The sequence below is a fragment of the Acanthopagrus latus genome, chromosome 7 (assembly GCF_904848185.1).
Source record: "Acanthopagrus latus isolate v.2019 chromosome 7, fAcaLat1.1, whole genome shotgun sequence".
Classification (NCBI taxonomy): domain Eukaryota; kingdom Metazoa; phylum Chordata; class Actinopteri; order Spariformes; family Sparidae; genus Acanthopagrus; species Acanthopagrus latus.
Genome location: NC_051045.1, coordinates 16,676,343 through 16,695,897, shown reverse-complemented (window position 1 = coordinate 16,695,897; position 19,555 = coordinate 16,676,343). Strand labels below are relative to the sequence as shown.

Sequence of the window (19,555 nt, the reverse complement as noted above, 5' to 3'; positions counted from 1 at the left end):
CATTGTGCAGTTTGCTGGGGGGGAACACCTCTTCTTGAGTCTGGGCAGCGCTCTGAGCATACAGCTTAAGTCAGAGTTTGTATGAATTATTGAGCTGTTTGCTCTCAGCAGCCAGGGCTGGGTCCTCTATGAGAAGGTATTTATAGCCACTGAATCTCCCGCTGCCACATCCGGGCTGCCACACGCCTCACTGCCCCAGGCCAGGCCTCTCCCCCCCTCGTTTGCACCAGATTGATGAAATCACCATCAGAGGGAAAGACTGATGCAGTGGATCACTGACGGACTGACTCAGCCTCTGACTGAATTTGTTTTAGGCTGATAACGCTGATGGGATGGGGACATGATGGGTCACTACTCCTCCTGATAATGGGGACAGATTATGACAGTGATCAGCGCTGGTCTTTGCATGCCGCCTGCTCCGAAGCATCACGAGGAAGTAATGTCAGCTGGCAGAGGGAGTCAAGAAGAACGAGCTGTATGACACGTTTGTTGTCTCCGCACATGACACGTTCTCTGAGTAGACAAGTGAAAGTGTAAAAATGACCATCTTAGACACTACAACAGCAGGAATTGTTGTTTCAGCTTCCTGGTCCCGAACACACGCTGCATTTCTTCAAAGCCTGCTCTAATATTTAATGCAATAATTATGTTAATCTATCACTGTGTGTCATAAACTGTCAGTAATATGTTTGATAATGGTAAATTAATTATTCATTAATGCTCAACAGTTCAGTGATAAGCCTTTAAAAATTAATCAAAAGAACTTTTTGGTTGTTAGTTTGTTTGAGAGGTCACAAAAGTCCCCATCGGTTGGTGTGTATCTTTTGTCATTGTAGCTTTGTTTATTGCTTTACAGCCTCAATGGCTCATTGTAAAGTGGAAAAATATGTCATAGGTTTTTTCCATTAATGATAAAGCATCAAATATTATCAGGTTGTCAATAAATCAGCCTTCCCGCAGCACTCAAAAGGGTGAGTAAAGAAAGAGGTTGTGGTCATCTTGAATTTATCTCACCTTGAATAGATTCCAATAAGAGCTTTTCAAGCTTGAAAAAATATCAATATCTGGACAGTTTCCACTGTGAAAGCCACTGAATTAAACTGTGAATTAAACCTTATGAATCAAACCTCAGCAATATACAACCACCAACAGCCAACACAGGTTTAAGTGATATTTCAAAGGTACATTTTGCGTGTGTGGCCTTGTCTTAATTATGAATTATGATTATGATTAAGATCTTATTACTGACCTGTGCATAAAAAAATTATTATATTTAGGACTTTGTATGGATGGTAGTGTTGGTTTGGTCTGACCACTACTTTGGTTGTGACTGAATGTACAGAAAAGCCAAACATTCATGTTCCCCAGAGGAAGAATCCAAATTACTATAGTAATACCTTTTCTTCTTTCCTCTAGCACCACCGCCGGGTCAATATTTCCGTTTCTGAGTAAAACATCCAAACAACTTTAGGATGGATAGCCATGAACTTTGTCACAGACATTCATGCTCCCCGGCTTTTAGCGTTTCATCTAGCAACATCTAGCAAATATTAGCATGCTGGTACAATATCTAAGATGGCAAGCATTATAAACACTAGCCTATTAGTGTTTCCATTGCGAGGACCGTTAACATGCTAATATTTCAACTTGAAGCATCACTGAGCTGATTTGTAGCCTCACAGATTTGCTAGCATGGCTGTAGACAAAGAGTGACAACCACCAATCAGGACATACGTGATAACCCGGTGTGATAGAGTGGAGCTATTTTAGGAGCCACTGGTTCTTGAGGTAAGACTTAATTTCCATTTCCCTCGGAGACAGTGTCTCACAGTTGCGTGAGATCATATGTAGTTCTTGGGGGGGGAAGTGACTTTGAAGGTACAAGCTTGTGAACATAAAAATGTCAGGAGGGAAGCTAATCTTTGAATCCCCAGAGACTGCTCCCAGGAGCTTTAAATTCTGTTGCGAGGACGGCTAATGGCGGTGTAAAGATTATGCTGTCTTATAATATGCACCTTAAATCAATTCAGTTTGAATTTTGGGGTCAACTTTGGTTGAATTCAGCTGCTGTCGTTCCACATATTGTTAAAAACTGCAGAACCAAAGCCCTTTGAACCGGCTACAGATCCAGTTCAATTCTCTCACTATTTTCTTCTTCATGACATCACTGGATAAGGCTTATCGGCATTTCAGCATTTAGAGCAGCTGAACTAATTGAAACTGGTCCTGTCATAGACCTGTGTGATTGTTACATAAGGGATAGCCCTTGCCTTCTATTTTTTTGGAGTCATGTATTATATTGTCGAAATAAGAAACTAAAATTAAATACAGATCAGCTCCAGAATTAGATGCCCCTCCCACTTCACAGCTGGATTACACAACACTGTAAGATCAGTGTGATGTTCTAATTGTTCATGAGGTCAAGTGTGCACTTACCATCAGACTGGAGACCCCGATTCCTCCCAGCTGTGGGTAGACGTAGTTCCACACCCCGATGCTGCCACGCCTGATCCTCTGACCCACCGCCAGCTCCAGGAAGAACAAGGGGATGCCAATGAGGAGGAGGAGAATAAAGTAGGGCACCAGGTACGCGCCTGAGAACGAAAAGGGAACAGGGCAACACAAAATTATCCAAATTTGTATCTGTCTGAGTTTCTTTGCTCTGTGTTTGAAATGTATAGCAAAGGACAAAGGCTTATTGTAAAACCACAGAAGGGGCATTATTCAATTCATTGTTAAGGCATCTATTTTTATCATCTATTACTGTAATTTCACTTCTCATCCTCTTTTCCCTTGCAAACTTCCTCTTTCTTCCTCTTCCCCTCGTCATTGTCAGCCTCCATTCACCACGTTGGCATAAAAGAAGGGACAACAGAGACGGAACAGCGGGCACTCAGAGATAACAGGTCACGTCCACTCCTGCTTACGTCAACACACGAAGAGGCACCATGGTGACAAAGCCATCGACAGCCAGATAGGACGGGCTCATAGTGACGGACGGCTGAAAGAGAGCATCCTGCTTCAAGACTAAAAACAAATGACTGTGACGTCTGACTTGATAAAAAAAAAATACTCATCATGTGGTGAGTGGCTATTAGAGCTGGCAGCAGACAAAGGAAACAAAGGCAGGGACACAGAGTCATGTTACACTGTGGTATTATTATCTGGACTGTTAGAAGTGACTTCTGTGTGGCTGCCTGCTTTCACCGATCTTTGATGTCTATTCTGAGCACACAGAACAGAGGGAAACAGAACGTGCTAGTGCGTAACTGCCTATTTTATTGATTTTCCTCACAGATACTGCGCTTCAGCCACACCGGTTGAGATGACTCCTGTCCATTTGAACAACTTGGCAGTTCTTTTTGGTTTTCTTGATTGCTTATAGACACAACATATTCTTGATGAAAGCAGATTATTGCACAATCAGGGCGTATAAATCCAGAATAAATTAGACATTTCAGGAAGACTGCAGAAGAACGCAGATAATCGTGAGTGGCACGATGAGGTCTACGGACTGATGAGTGTCTGCGTTGTCATATTGTTTCGTTCAGTCCTGTGTACAGAGCAAATCTTTATCATTTTAGCTGAGATGTCATAATGTGAGAGGAGATATGTACGGGACTGTATCCCAAGATTGTGTGCTTTATATTTGACAGAAGATCACAGAGACGAGTGTCATAGTTTGTCCTGGATTTGATGATTTTAAAAAACACATTAATTAAAGGGGCTTTCAGAGAAGGCATTTTTGTTTCCATGACTGATTAAACAAGCTGTTCTCGGAGGAAAACAAGGTCCCCAGAACACTATTTGAATCTAGAGAGGTGGCAGGGTCCGCCACATATGAACAAGGTAAACGGTATGAAATTGTGTTGTCCTTAAAGGTTAGTTTCTTTATATGGTTTATTCAGTAATTAAAAATATATATATAATTTATTGATTTTTCATTGATTTTTCTCTTCTCATTAAAAGCTCTTCCCAAAAACTACCCAGTGCACCTTTAAAAGATACTATAATTCAAGCATTGTTAAATAATAATATTTAAAAAATATATTCTTAAGAACATCAAAAAGTTAATTAAAGTCACTAACATTGTTCTTCAGTACAAGCTTCAACCGGTTTGATATTGTGTCAATCGACTGAATCGGCATTTGTCACCTTACGTTACGTTAGGTGGAGATGACTGGCAGCATGTGACTAGTTAGCCGTGATAGCTAAATAAGCTCAGCTCTCCAGGGGGTGCAGTGCTCATGTCTTGTTATGATGTACTAACAGTGAGAGTGGTGCACACAGTGCCACTATGCCGGTCGGACCGACTCCCACCGGTTGTTTTTGCAGCCTGCAGTACGAAGCCTTGTTTCGCTCTGCTGCTCCTGTTTACCCTGTCGAAGTGACTGCATACTAATACAATCACGACACTTCCTGCATCTGTTTCAAATGAAAAGCCCACTAGCTTTCCGGTGAAAAGGAGCGCGTTCATTTCTTGACCAGGTTTTTGTGAAATGTCGGTGCTGCCATCTGTTCCCCTGATGCGCTCAGCTGTAGTCTCATTTCATTTGTTATCATTTTGATGTTAAACTTTAAAAGACAATTTGAAATGTCGTTTTGAGAAATGAAAGAACCACGTGTTGCAGTTGCCCTGATGGACTGTGGTGCTCCCACACCCTAATTCATCGGCTCTCATTATGTTCTTCATGGGAGCAGTCTTGTGCGATAGCTAGTAGTGATATTTGGTATTAACGATCCGTTCATGTCTAAGGACTTGTGTTTAACCAGTCTGAACATATTTAATGTGGCCCAATCTTAACAGTCAGATTTCCATTCATTTGCTGCAGATATTGATGATCCACTTTGACTTCACAGCTTCACAAAGAAGATGCTAGAAGCAGCCAGTTCATTTTCCCTGAAGTAAGGTTAACATGATCGTTTTGTCTGGTCTAAACCACTGAGACCTATGGTGAAGACAAATGTTTTCATCAGTATCCAGGCTCCACCAGGACACAAACAAGATAACCCGATTTAATTACTTGAATTATTTATTTGTTAGACAGGATCATTTATTGTAATTTGTCTTTGGCTTCTGCTGCTTCACTGAGGCAGGCTCGGCTAGATAGGTGAGGTAAGTAAGCCTTCCAACTTATTTGTGCTTTGTTTCCATATTTTCTGTGTAGAAGTGCACAGCATTGTCTTGTCTTCTGACTGTAATCGGTTTTCTATATGGACTGGAGGCAGTTTGTCCTCTTCTGTGAGACCAGCCCAGACAAGACAATGCAGCACCACCCACTGAGATAAATTCAGCGGAGGACACACACACAATGTACACACACATACACGCACTGATTAAAATGATCCAGCGTCGTTATATCATGCATTTCAAATAACCTATTTACACACACACCTCCCACACAAGGTAGAGCCGACAATGTCTGAAAGCCCAGGAAATCAGTGTTTACTCTTCCACTTCCTCCATCTTAGTCATCACCACCCTCTCATCTCTGCACAATACCAGTAAAGCGGAGAGATAAGCTGAGAAACCTGCGAGGAGAGCAAATATAGACTAAAACTCACCAAATAACTACATCCCTCAATGTTCCCTCATCCTGTTGAGGAGAAGTTATCTCGTCCAGTCTGCTGACGGGCACAGCTTGGCAAAGTCTGAGAAATGCTGAAGAGACTGCCCCTCTGACTTGCACTATCAGTTGGCTAATTGGGTGACAGAACGCAATTTTATCAAGGAGGAGGTGGCTGCAGCTCCGACAGCAGTCAGGCTGAGTAGCACGGAAGTATGGGAGGAGGGATGAAGGTGCAGCAGCAGCAGCAGCAGCCATATGTACTGGAAATTGGCATGTACTGAAATGTATGCAAAATTACTTGTGAAATTATCGACTTGATGTGTTAAATGTAATTAATCATTCTTCCTTGTGCCTCTACACACACACATTTAGGATCCAACGTAAACAACCTGTAAACATCGCTCTGAGTGGTGTCAATCGTCTCATTTAACTCTCACCCAAAAAGCGGATAAGAGAATTTCCCAAAATGTCAAACTATTCATTTAAAATGAAGGACGATGGAGGCAGAGAACAGATGCTATGTGTACACAGCTTGTTATCAGTCAAATAATGGTGTAGCAACAGCCAACAATTATTAACTTTGGTATTTAATTTCGTTATAACATCCTGGATTGTTTTATGATCATTTTGTAGTACATACACATCTTCTTTTCACGTCGCTAACTTCTCAGACTGTCTACAAAGCAGATGGTTAATGACTCAGACTAATGTGCAGCGCTAAGATGTTGAGGCAATTCTGACAAGTGCAACATTTTAGGTGGTTGGAAGTGTCACCACACTGGTCTGTCCCCGGGGCGGCATGCCGGGCCGAGTAATTGGGTTAGTGCTGTGTGTGTGAGTCAAGAACAACAACAGAGGGAAAATACACAACAGTACTTGCTGACTTTAGCAAGGAAGGAGGAAATATGAGCTAAATTAGTTGGAATCACGTAAGTATTTATTTCTGTAATGGGATGCAAATGAAGATTTTATGAATTAGGGCCAATCACAGAGACCCACTCTCAATCAGTTCAGGTTTTAGAAAATAGCCGCCAGACACAGTAACGCTACCCTGGAGAAGACAGACGTGCAAATCCCAAAATCTGAACTTGCTATTAAGTTAACTGCTCCCATCTGGCAGCCTATTTCAGTGAGGATTTTACACAACTAATAAAAAAAATGTTGCATTAACAACGTTGACTCAGCACAACATTTCTCGCTGTTCACAATTACTCAGCACCCTGAGGGGACAAATGTTCACGATGGGTGGCCCAATTAGGAGCCGACTTCCAAACCTGGGAAGTGTTTCTATGCTTAGCAACACAGACCTTTGGATACAACGGACAGTGAACTATTAACATCCATCCACCTACCTCCACCGTTCTTCTGACACAGGTAAGGGAACCTCCAGACGTTACCCAGGCCCACAGAAAAGCCCACCTGGGCCAAGATGTACTCCAGCTTGTTGTTCCAGGCCGGTCGGCCGTCCTCAGCGTCTGGGTCAGGGGAGGGTAGCAGGGCCTTTACCGGAGCAGTCGAGCCAGGACTCAGACCCATACTCATCTGGCTGCTCTTATAGTCCATGGGGTGCTCCAGGGACAGCAGGTCAGCCACCGACTCAGTGACCGGCTCATTGCTGTGCTCCCGCTGGGTCACCTTGGTGTTCTTTGGCATGGCTGCAATGAAGGAGCTCCTTCAGGTCGAGTGTGGTGAAGTCAAAGAGGAGAGCCTGAGGAGACTGACTGGAGCGAGACAAGGAGGAAGTAGGAAGGAAAGTTGTGCTTGTTTCTTAAATCTGTGAAGAGAAGAGACGGACAGGAAATGTAGAAGTTTAGGAATGACCAACGCACTTTTTTCTGCCTAAACCACAAATGTTATATTAACACACCTTTTAACGTGAAGTTTTCCTTTCCCATCATATGAATTTGGTGAGCTTATGCCATTAACAACTTTAAATTAAATGGTAAATCCACCAATTGTACACATTTAAGTGTGTTTACGGGGCTTGGCGAGAACTACTGTATAAGTGAAAAAACTCAAAGTAGTTTGAAGTGTCTTGTGTCTGCAGATGAAGCTGCCTCTAATCTGAGAAAATGCATTCAATGCATTCAGTTGCGTTGTGGGTAATGTAGGGTTTTGAACTGTTGGAGTCATAAAGAGAAGTTAAAAAACAATGATCAAAATCAATACAGAACCAGCAAAATCGCCATATAATCTTCTTCCATTTTGAAAATCGGGTGCCTACATTACCCAGAATGCAACTTTGCCACCAAGTGACATCACTAGAGGCAATTTATCAGATTACATGCAGCTTCCTCTGAAGCCAGGAAAGGTTTTATACTACCTATTTTCACGTACGCAGGAGTACTCCTCAAAACCTGTAAACACACCTACATGTGTTCAGTTGGTGGAAGACTCCTTTAAGCAAATGGCAGAAGACCAACAGTAAAAGATCAGTTGCTTTTCCAGCTGTACAGAAGAAGGCAGATCAAGTTAAATTCATCATCATCATGCTAAATGCTTGTGATGGAACTTGAACTGACTCTATGTCTCTGAAGACACGATTATTTAGTAAGACTACAAAATATTCTCCAGTTCCAGCTTCTCAAATGTGAGTATTTGCTGATTTTCTAACACTACTATGATGGTTTCTGAGTTTGAGCTACTGGTTGGACATTAATCAATTTTTTGAGAAAATAATGAGATTAAGTGATAATGAAATGAATCACTGCGGCCCTTCACAACATCACAGTAGGACAGTTTAAGGGCCAGACATGTGACAAATTACTTTAACCATTTAGAAGCAGAATCACGGGGCCTCGCTCTCCTGTTCTCTATCTAGTGCACAGAGTACTTTAAAATGGTAGTAAAACTGCAGCACTTTAGAGCCTTAAGTGACATATTTCACTAATCCACTTCATTACGCTGAATGAGATCCAAAAATTCAATTACAATCCATTTAACAGCAGAGCCCATTATACTAAAATTGAGTCATGTGAACAGTGTGATCAGCGGCGTGTCTGTGTGTTTCTGCTGCTCTCAGGAGAATGCAGAACAATAAAACTAAAGCCTCCAAGCACAGATTTCATCAGTTATTAGTGTCTGTATTTGTTTCTCATCATGCTACTTCAAAATTTTGTCCACAGCTTGTTTTGAGATTTCAGTGGCTGTGATGAAAGAATCCCGTAGTCCACATGGCTCCTTTTGTTGCCGGGGAAAGTTAAATTCTTAAAGTTCTCTGGCATGTGTCAGCTTTTCAGAGTCTGGCCCGCTGATAATCCTACAATCCTGTGTGTGGTGCCTCCCCGAAGGGAAACTGGCAAGGAGTTATTGTTTCAGATGTTGTAAAAGGGCTCATTCTTCTGCGTAAAACAGAGTGTTACAGTTATTGTTTTAGTGACCAGATCCTGACAGATCTCATCTTATGTTATCTTTAGTTTGCTGATAACAAGCTGAGCAATAGACACACTGATTAAACAAGAACCAATTAATATTGCTCTTGTATATCACTGTCAGACTCATGATGGACACTACAGTTAGTTTAAAAAGATGCATAGAGGAATAAAACAGATATGTCGTATTTTTTTTTTATTCTAGACATTCTTCTTCCTTCTTCCTAAATTACCCACAATGCAACTTGAATGAACAGTTTGGCTGGGTACTTATTTTAGCTCACTTCTTGCTAACTCTGCCCTCTAGTTCTTATTTCATCTTCCAACCTATGCTAACTCAAGTTACATTTTCTCCACATTTGTAGTAACACTCCTGAAGTAAACAAGCTCTGACGTGTTAAATTTATGGAGTTCCCCTTTAAAGGTACAATATCTAAGAACTGGTGTCTTGTACTTAAAAGAAATAGGAAGACGCATATCACTTCCACATCAGAGTAACAGCTAACTGCTGCTAACTGCTGCTAACTGCAGCTACCGTTAGCTGGTTAGCTCAGTTAGCTGTGCAGCTGTGGAGTGTTGGTGTTTACACTGTGAGCACAGGAACTTTAGACCGAGATGGGCTGACGATAGCTGGTTAGCATTTTGAACTTTAATATCTCTGTAACACAATAGAAATATGTCCCAGGGTCTGTTATTTCTTCATGCTCTGCTGATAATTTCAGTGAATTTTTGAAAGTTCTTGCGTATTACAGCTATAAATCTACATCCTGAGTGTAACAGCACCTCTGCTCTTTAATGATGTTAGTGGAGCTGGTCTTTATTTCCACCTCCTCTATAAAACACTGGGAAACCCTGTAAACACTGAGATTTAATCTGTTTTAATTAAAATGGAAATTAGTGGCTGCAAGCATGAAACACTCAAAGCGACAGGACCCTCGACCTTTAATGGCTGGTGTTTGAAAACTGCAAGAAAACACTTAAAGAAAGTTAGCATTTACTGTACATAAACTAATTAACTGAAGGTCGGCCCAACCAGGAACGATGCAGGCGACCTGGGTTAAATCAAAAATAAAAGAGCCACAGGATCAGAAAATGACAGAAACCAGACTTTGCAGACAGCCTTTTGGAGTTTGCTGTGTGGGATGGATGAGATCCAGCTTTTCATTCAAGGGCAGAGAATAGAAGCCAGAGGTGTTTGATCTGCAGACAAGACCTCTGATTTAAAAACAGACGCAGCTGACTGAAATCAAAGACGGCCTTTTATTCACAGTGACTGCTCAAGAACGGTTGCCAGCCTGCTGGACTCTAAGCCCACCCGGAGGCCGCACCAGCAGCACGCACATCGCATTCCTCAACAGTGGCTGTAAGCCCCTGCAGTCACGACACGCAGCGGCTCCGGTGCTGAGAGCTCCACGCAGATCCTGGAACAGCAGCAACCTTTCCCACAGCAGTCTACAACTCCACAATACTGAGTCATCAACAAACGCTCGCCGAAGGAGGTGCGATGTCGTGACGTTGCATGTTTGCAAACAGAAACTCATTTTTGGCCGAGCCGCAGAGTTTTTGAAACTCCGAAAAGCTGCTCGCACGATGTTTTGCTCTACTTTTACTTATGAATGGAAGCGCTGGTATAGTCAGTATAACAACCTGTCCCAGTTTCTACTGCTGGGTTTGGGTGTCGGTGGCCCTTTAAAGAAATATGGCTGCCAGGATTCTCACTTTCCCTTTGCAGGGAAAGTTTTCAATTGAAAAATTCACCAGCAACTTTCAGAGTTTCACAGTATGCGCTGACACAGATGGCACTGTACAGAGACAGCAGGACTTCACACACAGTGCAAGACACTCTGACAGATGATGACTCAGAATTCAGCCTCCATGTGAGGGAAACAAGGCGAGTGGCAAGCAGAGGTCTTGACTGCCATGATGCTGTGAAAAAGTGGACTGAAGACAGAAGCATGCGTGATGGAGAAGGTGCAACAAAGGGTCTGCATTTACCTATAACCCGTCATGTTCCTAAGTCTCCGTACCCAGTTTGGCGTGATGATGTAACAGCCCATGTTCCCTGTTTCTCACTCTCACTTTTATCTAGTCCGGTTGCTAAGCAATGGCTCTTCCTGCAAAATTGAAATCCCATCCCTGCAGCTTCAGTGGTCGCCTATCTCTCCGCTCAGCATCTCAAAAAGGACAGACATGAAATCCCCCCCGAGGGTCGGCTGCAAATAACACGACGCTGCAGTGACAGGACTGAGGAGGGGGCGATGGATCGAGGCTTAACTGGGGGTGCTGGTGTGTTGTTGTGGGATCTATTACAGTGTCAATCAGGCAGCCATCACAGAAAATGGTGTCCCTCCAGAAGATAAGGTTTGGATGAGACGTCACTCTGTAAAGGTGAACTTACTTTAGTCTAACAGCCCAGTTGGATTTGATCCTGGTCGTCACAGTGACAGGTGCCCAGCAGCACCTGCACGGCCATGCTCACGCATCTCTCATCAACATCACACGCAGGCCCGCGTGTAACCCTCCCTCCGTGGATATAACCTCTGATGCCTCGTCAAGGTCAAATGAATCACCTAATAACGGCAGTGCGGGGATGCAAACAACACCGACACTAGTGAGCGGGTGATGAGCGGCCCCGCAGTGTGTCACGCTCGAACCAAATGTGGCCACACATGGCGCCGCGTCGTCAATAAAAATAACAACAAAAAAAAACAAAACAAAAAACGGCGTATTAATAAGCGACGCTAGCCGTCAATGTTGCGGCGAAATCACCATTAAGTCACGTCACGAGGTGTTAGCTCCCAAGTCACATCAGGAGGGAAAGTATCATCTCTGGGTGAATCGATCGAGTCGCAGTAAATTCATCACAGAGACGCAAATCTAAACAGATCAGATGAAGAAAACGCGCACAAGAGCGCCGGTCTTACCTCACCGTGGCGTGCAGAGGTGGCACAAACGCCCGAGTCCGCGTGACGGCGTGAATCCTGAAGTGATGGTCGGCGCTGTCTTCATTCAGGCTCTGTGTCCGTGTGCAGCATCTCTGCGCGCAACGAGATGCGGGATCACACAGCTCCCGGTCACACAGGGGCGCATGGTGCGTAAAGTCTGACGCACGAGCTCGAACGCCTCGCCACAAGTTCGGTTACTACCGTGCCGCTGACTCGCGCAGGTGACGATGAGGAGGATGAAGACGAAGGCTTTAACGAGGCTCTCTGCAGAGATCAGCCGCTCGCGCCTCTGGTTTCCACGTGGCTCCGGCTCGTATTGTGGGATAAATCGGCGGCGCCCTGTCGGATGGAGAAGTTACTATGGAAAGTCACGACTAAGTCTGACGCAGGTTTGAGTCACTCGGTCGTGCGCACGTCAGCACGAGATGCATAAAAAAGAAAAAAGAAAAAAAAAAACCCTAACAACATCTGCAGTGTTCACAGGACGTCACACAGGTAGACTGAGCAGGATGGAGCATCACAAGCACTGTCTGAATAAGCTGCCTGTGCAAATTATGTTTGGGCTGACCAGAATGCAGCTAATAACACACACACAAGAAAAACAAACATAAAATGGCGCCATGTCTCTGAAGCTTACAGATCCCAAAGTGGAGTGAAAAGATGTTATTTACACCTTTTGGGAAGCTGAAGCTAAGCTCAAAGCACGCCCTGCTTAAAGTGGGTGCAAATGTTTGAATGTGCGTCAGTGGTGTTAATACAGTCTTTTAAAAAACAATCTGGATAGCTGTAAGGAGCCATTTTGTTTAAAACACAAACAAGTCCCCATCTCCTTCAGTTGTTTAGGAGAATGCTGTAACGCTGTTTTGCTGCAAAGCTTCAGAAATGTTTTGTGATCTATGATAACTTCTCCCACCTTTCCATCTTTACAGGTGTGGGTATAAACTGAGGAATTTTTATTCTTTTATTTTTGGTAAACTTATTCTTTAATGTGTCAGGGTAATGTGAAGCACCGTGGGGAAATTTTGATGACGCGTCTGCTTTCATCTGCTTCAAAAAAATAATTTTTGGGTGAACTTTTCCTTTAATCTCCATTCCAGGAGAGGTGCTGGGTGTTAACACCTTTAATAGACATGTTAGACTTGTTGCGTTGCGCCCACAGTGATGTAGACGGAAACAGGTGTGAGAAGACAGTGCTTCTTAATGGACGTTCCTTGAGTGTAGATAATTTGTGGGGGAGTCATTTTTCTCTGTGACACCAGCAATTTATCCTGCCCTTGGCTCTGCCTGCCGCGGCCCCGTGCTCCATAATTCTTTTCGCGGCTCACTGGGTGTTTTTTATCTCCACAAAATAGATGACAGTGACGCTTGCGTGACCTTGTTTTTGAATGTTTTGCATGTATTTGTTTGCCAACATGATAATGAGGAGGTGAATCACTATTCAGTCAACTCAGTTTTGAATTTGTCAGGTGACCTTTCAGTTTGAAGCGTCAGCTCGTGGCACCATCCTCTCAAACCCTGAGGGTGGAAACGAGGCTAGAACAAGAGGTGGGTTGTTTTGTTTGTTTGTTGTCTTGAAATAATAAAAATAGCTCTTGTGAGTCAAACAGGAATGCCGTTTGAGGGTTTGGAGACTGAATGTGCTACTAGTGTGTCAGATGTTGTAGGATATCCACAGGAGTGTCAGTTTGCTTTCCCACTGATATCATCTTGACCATCATCACTAGCCCAGAGCTTGTGAGTTTTACTGTGTGTCTGTGTTGGATTTTCACAGGGAAAGTGTTTGGCGGCTGCTCCTGATCCCCCTGCACATTACGTTTCACTCTATGACCAACGTTTGACAAAAAACAACATTTAGATCCATTACAAGACACCCCCAAAACACACACTCCTTCCTACTCCACACACACACACACACACACACACACACACACACACACACACACGAGAAGCACTGCATAAGCCGACATGTATGCACAGTATGCCTCTTGTCTCCTTCAATTCACTCATGTGACTCACTTTCCAAAGGCTGGCTGCTGGGATCAGTTGCCATGGCAACCACCGATCATATGATGGTTACTCACCCTGTGTGCATTTTTTCTTTTCTTTTCTAGTTTTTTTTTTTCTCCCCCTCCCCTGCCTCTCCAGCACACCGACTGGCGTTCCGCAGTACGGCTGTGAATGAGCCACCGAATTGTCCTACAAAACGCTGAAAACACAACTTCTCACATGGCTGTTTTTTTTTTTCCCAGCCCATCTTTCGTCGCCTCTGATGTGCGACTCAACTCATAAACACGTAGTTTATCAGGCCTTTAAATTATGCAGCAGGAGACACAATGTGCCCTGCCTCATGGTCAGCGCCGGGATCCTGCTGCAGTATTACTCACCTTAAAGCTTCATGAATGATGGCACAGAAGAAAAATCGCATTTTGTATTTGATAAATGGTTCCATGAGAGGAATCTCACTCGCAGTGCAACATCTACGCAGCTCTCCATCATCGCAGCTGGGAACTGAAATATCTTGACCTTGAGCCGGGTGGTTTTATTTTTATTCGTCTCACACGGCAAAGAGGGTAGCAAGGGGAGAAGCTGCAGCGAGGGCCCTTGGATTCAGTCTCAATACTTCACGTGTTGTTAAATTGGAGCTCAGAATAGAGGGGTAATGAGCCACTAGACTGGGCTATGATTTACTGAGCCTTTTAGGACCGGGAGAGCCGGACTGCTAAAGACCCGGGTTAACAGAGTAGAGACAGACTGCTGTGTATCTCCACAAGGGTACGTGTATGCAGTAATATAATCCAAGATTACATCATCAAACATTGATTCTGGATGTGAAACCTGGCACTGGAACTGGTGGGAGATAACATGTTTCCACAACACTGCTCGATAGGATTCACTTCAGCTTGAGGGCAAATTTTGTGAATGGCGGTGATGTTTATATATTTGATAATATTGTGAGAACCCTATTCACCATCAGTGGAGAACCAGCCCTTATCTCCAAGCCTCAGGAGAACCAGGTTGCCAGGTCACAAATTAAACATGCTGACGAACACCGGCGGCCTAACTCTGATCCATGTCTCGGGGGGTGTTTCAGCGCAGCTGAGCCTGGCTCGCAATTCACTTTCCCCCCTCTGCTCCCCTGTTTGCCTGCTATTAATGGTGCAGCCCCAACTCTGTCAATGCACTGACACCTTTCTCCTTTGGGTGTGAGAGCACCATCATAAGAAAGAGAGGAACAAGTGAGGAGGGAGGGATAGTTTGGATAGTCCCCTAACTGACTACCTGCTGCTTTTTCTGCCCATGAATGAAGAGACAGAGAAGGCTGCCTCACCTTTGCTCATAACAGAAATGCTGCTGACACAACAGCACTGGTGTTTTTCTCACACTAAAATTTACTATACATACTATAATCTTCCAGGACAGACAACTCATTAGGTATTCCTCCCCTGCCCTTCTCCTGTTTCCCTTTAATCGCCCACCCCTGCTGTTCAAGTGACAAGAGGCTCATTAGCACTCTGGTGAAGCCTCACTCCTCTCCCCAAGATAAAGAAACATACAAAGAAGTCACGACCACGACAGGAGAAGCAGGAGTATTGACACGTGTGATGGATGTGCTGCGGTGAAATCGATGCAAGAGATTTGATCATGAGACAGTGTAATAAATGCAGCATCGAGCTGATGACGCATGATGGGTGTGATTTCCGTCGCAAGACACCATCAGGAGACACCAGACAGCAGTAAGGCTTGGTTCAACAGCACCTGCGGCCCAGTCGCCAAGACAAAATGTTCGCAGTTGACATTTCTGCAATCCCCTCATACGTTGTATGTGTCATGGGCTATGTAACATAGTGGCAATGCACAACACATGTCATATCATCAACCCATAGCATGTTTATAGCCTGACCTTTCATATCAGTAGGTGAAGGGGGTGCTGGTGAAGTTATACCAACATTTTTTCTGATGATCGTGTTGGATCGTGTTGAGTTTGAGCCTGTGATATTGTTGGATGGGTACAAAGGAGTCTGAGAGGAGGAATAGATAAAACTGTTCAATACAAAAAAAGCTCCACAGGGAGAGAGGATTTACTACTGAGGTAGCTTTTATGAGCTCAGCGAGGTGTCAGCTGGCCTGTTAGCAGTGGAGGCAGAAATAGAACTACTATAAAAATCTGCCACTTCACTTTTCATTTCATCAGCCAAACATCTCAGCAGAAACCTGTCATTTTTCCATCACTTCACGTCACTGACGTTTACAGCTGCTCTTTACATTACCTTTGTTCTTTCATCCGAAATGTTCTTTCGTCAGTGTTATTCACAATGTGTTCAAATGGCGAATAAACACTGTGCTGCAAACCACTAATGCCAAATTCTTCTATTACTGCCTTGTGCCCCGTGTTTGTCATCTATATAGCATGTGTGTGTGGGCGTGTGAGGAGAGGGGGCTGCTGGGAATAGAGCAGACAAGTTATCGTGTCAGCAGGATTAACACATCGCGTATCATTCTGTTCTCTTAAGGACAAGTGATGCAAGTTTTGTATTGCAGTGAAGACAAAAAAATAAGAACTAAAGTATAATAAACGGCCTGATTGTGTCATTTATTAACAAGGGCAGACGTGTCATTTCCTGGCAGCAAAACTGCCAGACTGTAAAAATGAAATGTCGCAATTCTTGTTTTTGGTTTGCAAACAAATTGTGTGTTGTTTTAACTGGTCTTTACTGCACGGTGCAACGAGCTGTAGAGTGAGGCTCAGCGAGGGTTAAAGCCATCGCTGCAGATTTTGGTGCTACAGTGTGAACACTACAGTCCTTCTTGTCCTGCCCTCCAGTGTACCAGATGGCTGTCCAGAGACCCGCTGTTCGTGGCTGTACAGTAAAATACACAAACAGTAAAGACTTCCCACTAATTCATTGTGCATTCATCCTGTTCATGCGTAATGAAAACTCACTGGGCCTTGTTGGAATTAATGGACATGAGCTGGATTGCCCTGATGGAAACAACAGAACAATTGAAATGTCGTTGTTGTTCCTGTGTAGAACAAAGTGGAAAATGTTAAATGAATGTTAAGTCAATCATTTAGCTATGATGATCAGTTTTTTTTCCTGCAGAGTAAGGCTAAATAAAGAGCCTTTAAGACCCCAGCCCTGCACTGATATCTGACATTGTGACTAGATGATTGTTTCTTAACACAGGGACATGATATACGGAAGCCCCACTGACCCAGTCAGTGGCCTGTGAAAAGTCTACCTCAGACTGTGGACACTTCTCTGCCACCTCACGGGACTAATCCACTCCGACCGGTGCCAGGGGGGCACTACAGCGCTTAAAGGGACAGAGAACACACCATCTTTTATGCAACAACATAAAAGACTGTGAACAAAATGTTTGCATGTGGTGACCCTGTCATCTGCGTTCTTGTCAGAAATCCGTGCTCCCGGGGCACGATCGGGGCGTGTTCATGTGTACGTGTTGCGGGTGTGTATTTATGTCTGCGTGTGCTGTATTTAACCAAACTCCCTGTGTTTATACTGTCTCTGTTTCTTGGTTAACCAGCCTCCACTCGAGCAGATGCTGCAGTGCAATTAAAAACAGAGGTTGTAATGAGGTTTTTCTTTGTCATATACCTCTAAAATCTGTGTTGGACCCCAAACAGTTCCACTTCACATCATGTTAAACAAATCTCTATAATCAACCCCTGCTGTGCTTTGCTGAAATATAAATACCACAACACGCCATATCTGTATTACGAATCCGGTCTTGGGTAACATTATTTCACCGAGCTATAGAAAAACCTAAGCAGTGAGGCTTATTTATTCATGGATGAACATCTAATGGACCTGGGTGATTTAAAGGCCACTGCTCAGAAACAGACCACAGGCTGACTCATGTTCCCCTGCCTCTAATACCTCAGCCAGCACTCTGTAGGGACATCAGCGCTATAACTAAGCTGCCCGGAATAAGGGAAAGGGAGAAGGACAGGAAGTCAAATTCTGCACAGAGATTAATGCTTTTTTTTTTTTTTTTTATCCAGCTTTTGGACGAGGGGATAAAAGAGTATCTTAAAATTCAAGTCTTGTGTATTTTTCCACCCTTCACTCTACCCAAGTCTTGGTGTGATTTTGCTCCTGTTAATGCAGAGTTGTCCCTCAGCCAAAGTATTCAAAACTGATGCCATTTCAATGTGACATGACAGAAATGTAAACAACTATGAATAATCTCCATATTGTCACTTGTGTCAAGATGTATTGCACATATTGCTGTTTAGGCAACTATATTATTAGGTACATCTCATGTGCAACAGCTTTGTCACATAATCTTATTACACAAAGGTTTATAATGACCAGCCCTCCGAGAGGTGTTAATTCAGTTGTATGTTTATTACTGAGATTGTATTTAGGACACTGAATTATATTGAGATGTATTTCTAAGACTTTGCACTTCAGTTCAACACCACTGCAACTTTAATAATACACATACATTTGAATAAACACCTTTCTGACAGTATTGGCTGAGACTGAACATTATTATATGAAAAAATAAGAAGATTATTGATCGCATTCAATTGATTCGAGCATTTCAAGATTCAGAAGCAAAGTAAAACTTAAAACTGAAAACTATTATTAAAAATAATAGACCATATACACTATGTACACCACTCACATGAAGAGACGTGATGGATAACTGCACCTATAATTGGAATGCGCACACTAAAAATAATGTACATCAGTATATTTGCACATGGACTGCACAGGATACAAGCAGGATATTTTTATCTTTATGAATAGGGAATTGATGTACTGTATCTTGCTTGTATTGAATTTACATGTATAATAAAGATTAAACTCCTTAGTGTACTCCTGACCTGAAAGACACTGATGAAAGTTATGATGATGATCCACTGTGATATTATTCCACCCTCTGCTGGTGAGAGTTGCAGCAGCACTTTATAATGAATTTAAATACCAACAAAAGCTGAGAGATTGTTTCATCAGTGTTGATCTCCTCTGTATGCTTTTAGCGTGAAATAAGCACAGGGGGAATGTGGTCAGAGAAAACCTGCCCGCGCTGACGTTAGATTATAAAACAGTGTTGAATGTGTAATGTTGTTCTATGAGATCAGTAAATGACATATATTGATTAGCCATTTTCCACCGTTTGCACAATCGGTCTAGTGTCTCAGAACGATTAAGATGATAATCCTCCCTCCTCCCTCCGTCTCCTCTCCGGCTGTCGAGGCAGGCTGCTGAGACCTCTGCTGCCGAGGGAGGGCTCCGCAGCCATCTGGGCTGCAGCAGGGAGTGGCAACCAAGACACCAGAACCAGACACAGCCTTCATATACCATCAGCAAGACACACGGATGAATAAGAGGTTCTTTTTCAAGTATGAAGAGCTCATGATCAAGGACAACAAAGAAAAAAACAAAAAACAACAAAGGGCTGTCAGTGTGGTATTGATATAAATCAAAGGCAACAGCATCCCTAAAAACATCCACAGTTGCAGCGAAATAGATGCTCAATACGATGCTCCAAACTGGTGAGCTTTGCAGGCCACCTCGCCCCAAGGTCTGTTGTGAATTATTCTGGGACAACAGTGCACTGTATCTTAAACCAGGCCTCTGTTTACTCCAGAAGAAGGCTGTTGTTCAGAGTCTTAGGAGGAGAAGTAAGTTGGGAG

At 43.4% G+C, this 19,555-nt stretch overlaps 1 protein-coding gene across 6 annotated transcripts in view; it reads right to left on the bottom strand.

Annotated features, from left to right (window-relative positions):
• Positions 1-19,555, bottom strand: part of slc6a17 (solute carrier family 6 member 17) — a 38,852-nt gene that overhangs the window by 9,231 nt on the left and 10,066 nt on the right. For 3 of the 6 annotated variants that reach the window (XM_037104492.1, XM_037104491.1, XM_037104493.1), the window contains 2 exons: positions 6,923-7,344; positions 2,437-2,594 (listed from right to left, as the gene is read on the bottom strand). In XM_037104492.1, the coding sequence (XP_036960387.1) occupies positions 2,437-2,594; positions 6,923-7,223 (459 nt within the window). In that variant the 5' untranslated portion in view covers positions 7,224-7,344. Of the gene's footprint in view, positions 1-2,436; positions 2,595-6,922; positions 7,345-11,339; positions 11,713-11,865; positions 12,522-19,555 lie in introns of those variants that run through there. The other 3 variants (XM_037104494.1, XM_037104496.1, XM_037104497.1) reach the window with 3 other exon arrangements.